This window comes from Tarenaya hassleriana, unplaced genomic scaffold (genome assembly GCF_000463585.1).
Source record: "Tarenaya hassleriana unplaced genomic scaffold, ASM46358v1 Cleome113, whole genome shotgun sequence".
Lineage (NCBI taxonomy): Eukaryota > Viridiplantae > Streptophyta > Magnoliopsida > Brassicales > Cleomaceae > Tarenaya > Tarenaya hassleriana.
In genome coordinates this window covers 123688-130480 of record NW_010961620.1, presented here as the reverse complement: position 1 = coordinate 130480, position 6793 = coordinate 123688, and the positions used below count along the sequence as shown (strand labels likewise).

Genomic DNA, 6793 nt, shown 5'->3' with positions numbered 1-6793 from the left:
TTTTTCGGTCTCAGCTAGACCAGAGCACTTTTCACTCGTGAAACGGAGTCACGAGGGCTAAGGTGCCTCTCGGTCCGAGTTCATTTCCTGGGTTGTACAGTTTTCATAGAGCACTAAACCAACAGAAAGAACTTCCCTTTCCATCATCGAGCTCGATAGCACCATGAGTAGTAACCCTCTTAACTTTAAAAGGACCAGACCAACGAGATTTTAACTTACCTGGAAAGAGGCACAACCGTGAGTTGAAAAGTAGGACTTGATCGTCCTCCTTGAAAGTGCGGTGGAGGATATGTCTGTCATGCCATTTTTTTGCTCTCTCCTTATAAATCCTTTCATTCTCGTAAGCATCTAGCCGAATTTCCTCTAAATGGTGTAGCTCTAGAACCCGTTTCTCCGCTGCCGTCTTCCAATCGTAGTTCAAAGCCTTGATGGCCCAGTAAGCCTTGTGTTCCAATTCCACGGGTAATTGACACGCTTTGCCGTACACAAGCTGAAAAGGGGTCATTCCAATCGGGGTCTTGAAGGCAGTCCTGTATGCCCAAACCGCATCCTCTAGCTTCAATGACCAATCCTTTCTTGACTTAGCAACCGTTTTCTCAAGTATAGACTTGATCTCTCTGTTTGATACTTCCACTTGTCCACTCTCGTTTGCGGATGATAAGCGGTGGCAATCCTATGGTGGACACCATACTTTGTCAAAAGGGTTTGGATTATCCTATTAACAAAGTGTGCACCGCCATCGCTTATCACTACTCTTGGCACCCCAAATCTTGGAAATATTGTCCGTTTGAACATCCTTGTCACAGTGCTAGAGTCGTTCTTCGGACTTGCTAATACCTCAACCCATTTTGTCACATAGTCCACAGCCACAAGGATATATAAGTTCCAACAAGATGAGGGAAACGATCCCATGAAATCAATGCCCCACACATCAAACGGCTCTACTTCAAGTATGTAATGTTGCGACATCTCATTTCGGCGTGAAATATTCCCTGTCCTTTGGCAAGCGTCGCAAGAACTCACAAACCGATCCACATCCTTGAATAAGGTTGGCCAATAGAAACCCGCTTGCAAAATCTTTGCGGCTGTCTTGGCCGATGCGAAATGGCCTGCATAATCCGATGCATGGCAATGGTGAATCACTTGTCGTACCTCCTCTTCGGGTATGCATCTTCTGTACAATCCATCTTTTCCCCGTTTGAAGAGGAAAGGTTCATCCCAAAAGTATTCCCAAACATCATGAAGAAACTTTTTCTTTCCGCTGTAGCTCAACTCCGATGGAATCACCTTGCCAACCAAATAATTGACAAAATCTGCGTACCAAGGGGTATCGGAACTAACATCCAAAGCTAGAACTTGTTCCTCTGGCAGTGAGTCATCGATGGGCAACCTTTTCGGGTACTTCTAGTCTTGATAGGTGATCGGCTACTGTGTTTTCCGTCCCTTTCCGGTCTCGAATTTCCAAGTCGAATTCTTGTAGAAGCAGTATCCATCGGATCAATCTCGGTTTGGCATCCTTCTTTGTAAGAAGATATCGCAAAGCTGCGTGATCCTATAAACGATGACTTTCGAGCCCACCAAATAAGATCTGAATTTCTCAAAGGAAAACACCACCGCTAAAAGCTCCTTCTCCGTGGTGGAATAGTTCATTTGAGCATCATCGAGTGTCCTACTCGCATAGTACACCGCATGGTGTTTTCCATCTTTCTTTTGACCCAGAACAGCTCCTACCGCGAAGTCGCTAGCGTCGCACATCAACTCGAATGGAATGTTCCAATCTAGAGGCTGAATAATCGGTGCCGACACTAATGCTTGCTTTAGAGTCTTGAATGCTTGGTTGCACTTCTCGTCAAACACAAAGGGTACATCTTTTCCTAGGAGTGCGGTTAAGGGTCTTGCTATCTTTGAGAAATCCTTAATGAATCGTCGGTAAAACCCCGCATGTCCTAAGAAACTCCGAATGCCTTTGATGTTCATTGGTGGAGGGAGTTTCTCGATGACTTCCACCTTTGCTTTGTCAACTTCAATCCCCTTATCCGAAATCCGATGTCCCAAAACTATGCCTTCTTGCACCATAAAATGACATTTTTCCCAATTTAGGACCAAGTTTGCCTTGCTGCACCTGTCTAACACTCGATGAAGATTGGTTAGACACGCATCAAAGGAGGGTCCATGGACGGAGAAATCATCCATGAACACCTTCATTATATCTTCGATCACATCAGAAAAAAATTGCCATCATGCATCTTTGAAATGTTGCTGGTGCATTGCATAATCCAAAAGGCATGCGTCTATATGCGAATGTACCATAGGGACATGTGAATGTTGTCTTCTCTTGATCGCTAGGATGAATAGGAATTTGAAAAAATCCAGAATACCCATCGAGGAAACAAAAATATGAGTGCAATGCAAGCCTCTCTAGCATTTGGTCTATGAAAGGTAGGGGAAATGATCTTTTCGGGTGTTCGTGTTCAATTTGCGATAATCTATGCACATTCTCCACCCCGTGACTGTCCGAGTAGATATTAATTCATTTTTCTCATTGGTGACGACTGTGATTCCCCCTTTCTTAGGTACAACTTGAACCGGGCTAACCCCATGTACTGTCGAAAATCGGGTAGATGATACCCGCATCTAGCAATTTTAACACTTCTTTCTTAACGACCTCTTTCATGGTGGGGTTTAGTCTACGCTGGTGTTCTATGGATGACTTAGCCTCATCATCTAAATGAATGCGGTGCATGGAAAGTGAGGGACTAAGACCTTTGATATCCTCTAGCGTGTACCCTAAAACGTTCCTATATTGCTTGATTAATGCAATCAGCTTTCCCATTTGAACGTCATCCAGAGCGTCATTGACAATGATGGGGTATGTAGAGTTAGAACCGAGATAGACATACCTAAGCCCTTGTGGTAAGGGCTTTAGTTCCACCTTCGGTGCTTGCTCCGGGTCCCAATCAGTGGAGGGAGTCATCTTAGATCCATGAGGTATGTCACTGAGGGTGTATGCTGTGAAATTCTGGCCTTCGTTGTTTCCTTCGAGTGTTTCATGAGTTGGTTCTCCATTTTTGCTCAGAAAAAATGGGAGGGTCGCCCTACCATGAGGAAGGGCCGCCTGAAAATTGCATGATTCACTTGAGCTAACAGGGCGCTCGCCCTTATGTGTGAGCGGATCGCCCATTTTTTCTGTAAAACTTCCTGATTGCCCCATTTTCAGACTGTTCGCCCTAAAATTAGGGAGGGTCGCCTGAAATTTCTGTGAACCAATTGAAACTGTAGAGAGGTCGCCCGTTTTTGTGAGCGGATCGCCTGAAATTTCTGTAAAAATTTCTGATTCTTCCGTTTTCAAGCTGGCTGCCCTAAATTTAGGGAGGGCCGCCTGAAATTTCTGTAACTCGTCATTTACTTCTATTTCACTATCCAAAGCCTTTCTGATCACCTCAATCTCCTCCTAATTGCTATACAAACTTTCATTTGTGGCCATTAGTGATATTTCCAACGGATCGATCTCTCGGAACTCTTCCATTACTTCTTCGACCATTGCTTCCAAGACATCCATGAAGCATACTGTATCATTGGTGGAGGGTTGTCGGAGATTCTGATCGAGAGTGAATTCCACAGTTTCGTCTCCGATTTTCATTGTCAACCTTCCCGCTCTAACATGAACTATGGCGTCTGCAGTACTTAGAAAAGGTCGACCAAGAATAATCGGAACTTTGGAGTCTTCATCCATATCCAATACCACGAAATCAACTGGAACGTAAAATCCACCAATCTTCAGGGGTACATCTTCCACTATCCCCGCTGGATACTTGATCAAACGATCCGCTAACTGTAGAGCCATTCTTGTTGGTTTCAATTCCCCTATATTCAGCTTCTTGTAGATCGACAAAGGCATAAGACTTACACTCGCTCCTAGATCGCATAGAGCTCGATCTATCTCAATGTTGCCCAACTTGCAAGGTATGGAGAAGCTTCCCGGATCCGACATCTTCGGAGGGAGCTCGTGTCTTGTAATGGCGGCACTGATTTCAGTGCTTAAGGCCACCGTTTCCTTTTCTACCACTCGCTTCTTAGTCAAAATATCCTTTAGAAACTTTGCATAGGAAGGCATTTGGAGAATCGCTTCATGGAATGGCATCGTAATCTCTATCTTTTTCAGCATCTCCACAAACTTTCCAAACTGACTTTCTTCATTGAACTTTTTCAAACGAGAGGGAAAAGGGATTGGAGGTACCTTAGGTGGTGGAGGAACGTAGGCCGGCTCCTTTTCCTGGGTGTTTGTCGTGGAGTTGCTTTCTTCCACCGCTTTGCCTTTCTCTTCCCTCGTTAGCCTTGGTGTTGGTGCTTTTTCGCTCATGGGTGGACCGATTTCCGGGAGTTGCTTTCCACTTCTCAACTCCACTGCATTAATGTGCTCTCGAGGGTTCACTTCAATCTTTCCCGGAAGAGTACCTTGTTGTCTCGATGAGGAAGATGAGAGTTGTGCCACTTGGTTGTCCAAAATCTTTAAATGAGCTTGTACTCCTTCCAATTGCGTTTTGAATACAATTTGCTCATTCTCGATGTTTCCAATAGATATTCCTTGTGACTTTTTCCCTTGGACAATTTGCATCAGCATGTCCTTGATCTCGGGATCTTGATCTTTTGGTTGCTCTTGTTGTTGTCTATAGTTCGATGTTCCTTGATAACCTTGGTTCCCTTGGACTTGTTGCTGGAACTTAGATTGAAAACCCGGGGGTCCTTGGTTGCTCCGTTGAAATGTCGATTGCGAGTTCATTGCATTTGTTTGGTTCTTGTAGGAGAAGTTTGGGTGGTTCCTTAACCCAGGATTGTACAGGTTAGAAGGGTGGTTGTATTGGTTTGGACCAACATAATTGGCTTCCTCCGCTTCTTGATTGACCAAATACATCCCCGGTTGGATTTGTGCTGAACTTGGCTCCTCTATAGTTGCTACTTGCTTACTGTTTGCAAGTTGTATCCGCATCTCCCTTTGTTGAGCCCCTCCTACTGAACTCATTTGATGTATGGCCTCGTCCTTTGGCCAACTTTGCAATTGTTGCTTCTAGCTCTTGAAAAGGGATGTCATAGATGTCACCCCCACATGCTGCATCGATCCATGATCGAGTGTCATCCTTTAATCCATGAATGAAGATAGATAGAAGGTAATCTCGTTCCATTCCATGGTGAGGGCACATCCTTTGGTATTCTTTACATCGTTCCCATGCGTCATGAAGATTCTCCCCATCCTCTTGTATAAAAGCATTGATCCGATTCCTTGCGTGTTGAGTTTTGGTGGGTGAATAGTATTGCATAAGGAACTGCTCCTCCATCTCGTCCCAAGATGAAATGGAGTTTGGCTCAAGAGTGTAGAGCCAATCTCTTGCTCTCTCCATGAGTGAGTATGGGAAAGCCTCAAGGAGCACATCTTCCGTGGTGATTCCCGGCCCTTTCTTTATCGCCTTACAATTCATCTTGAAATTGGTAAGGTGAGCATTTGGATCCTCATTGGGCCTACCCCGGAAACTCATGTTGTTGAGCATTTGGATGCATTGTGGTTGGAGTTCAAAGTCCTCCAACGGCTCCTTGTTAATGCAAGAGAGTAGTTGAGTGTGCTTCGGTTGTGTGTACGTTCGAAGCGTTCTAGGGGCTGCTTGGGCTGGTTGTTCCCTTCGAGCATTGTTGTCTCTCAATAAATCTTCTGCCATTTTCCACTATCTTTGTTGCTTCCGAGTAAAACGTACAGTCCTCTCAATTTCTGAATCAAATAGAAGTTGATCCTTGTCGGTTGTGCTTCTTGTCATATACCGAGAGATCTGCACGCAGAGAAGAGTGAAAAGAAAACTAGCCAAAGGTGAGAAAAGATCGTAACACTAAGAGATCCCAAGTAGAAACCCAAGCAATGATGACCTAGCAAAAACTTAGACTAACACGAAAAACGCCTAGTCCCCGGAAACGGCGCCAAAAACTTGATGCGCATGCACCGAGTTCTAAATTTGTAACCCGATTCGTACCACTATCCGCAAGTATACGGTAGTTGTAGTACCGGGGTCGATCACGAGGACTATGTTGTGTTAATCCATTCTTAAACTAGATCAAAGATGATGGAAAATATTGATTGCAAGGTGTTTGTGAAAATGTAAATATGAAAAGAGATCCAAATAAGCAAACGAAACTTGTGTGATGAAAACGATTGGACACGAATGTTGTGGGTTCGGGGTCCCTTTGACGGGTATGGATGCTCAAAATGGGATGGCAATCATGATGATCATTTCTAATTGGGGATTTCAAGGCTCTTTGTGTAAGATCTTTCTCTCTCAAGCTTAGATCTACTATCTAGAAAATCAACTACCCATCTCTCGATAATCTAGAGGACTCCTAGATGCATTAACAACCCCTATCATAATTCCTAAACAAGTCAAACCATCTCTCAATGTGAATGCTTTGTTCATTTGATGTCTAGGTCAAAACACCATTCTCATATATCTATGATCAATGTTGTTCTAAAATCATTCAATCAAGGTTTTGCCAAGATCAAAAGCATGAAGGTCAAGATATCAAACCAATAGAAATAACTAAAAGAGTACCATAGATTGAAACCCAACATCCATACAAAAAGGGGGACCCCTCCCCCACAACTAGGGTTCTACTCCATACTCAAAGGAAGAAAACAAGAAGAAACAAAGGAGAACATGATAGAGAAGAGAAAGGAATGCTTAGATTGGTCTTCAATGGTGATGATCACTTCTCTTCTTCTCCAAGTCTCCCAAGCTCCAAGTTTTCCCCAAAGTGG

At 43.9% G+C, this 6793-nt stretch overlaps 1 protein-coding gene across 1 annotated transcript; it reads right to left on the bottom strand.

Moving 5' to 3' along the window:
* Positions 1–3451: 3451 nt before the first annotated feature.
* Positions 3452–4912, bottom strand: LOC104806044. The gene has a single exon (XM_010530765.1). It carries the CDS (start codon positions 4910–4912, stop codon positions 3452–3454), a length of 1461 nt encoding a protein of 486 aa, XP_010529067.1.
* Between the last annotated feature and the right edge of the window lie 1881 nt (positions 4913–6793).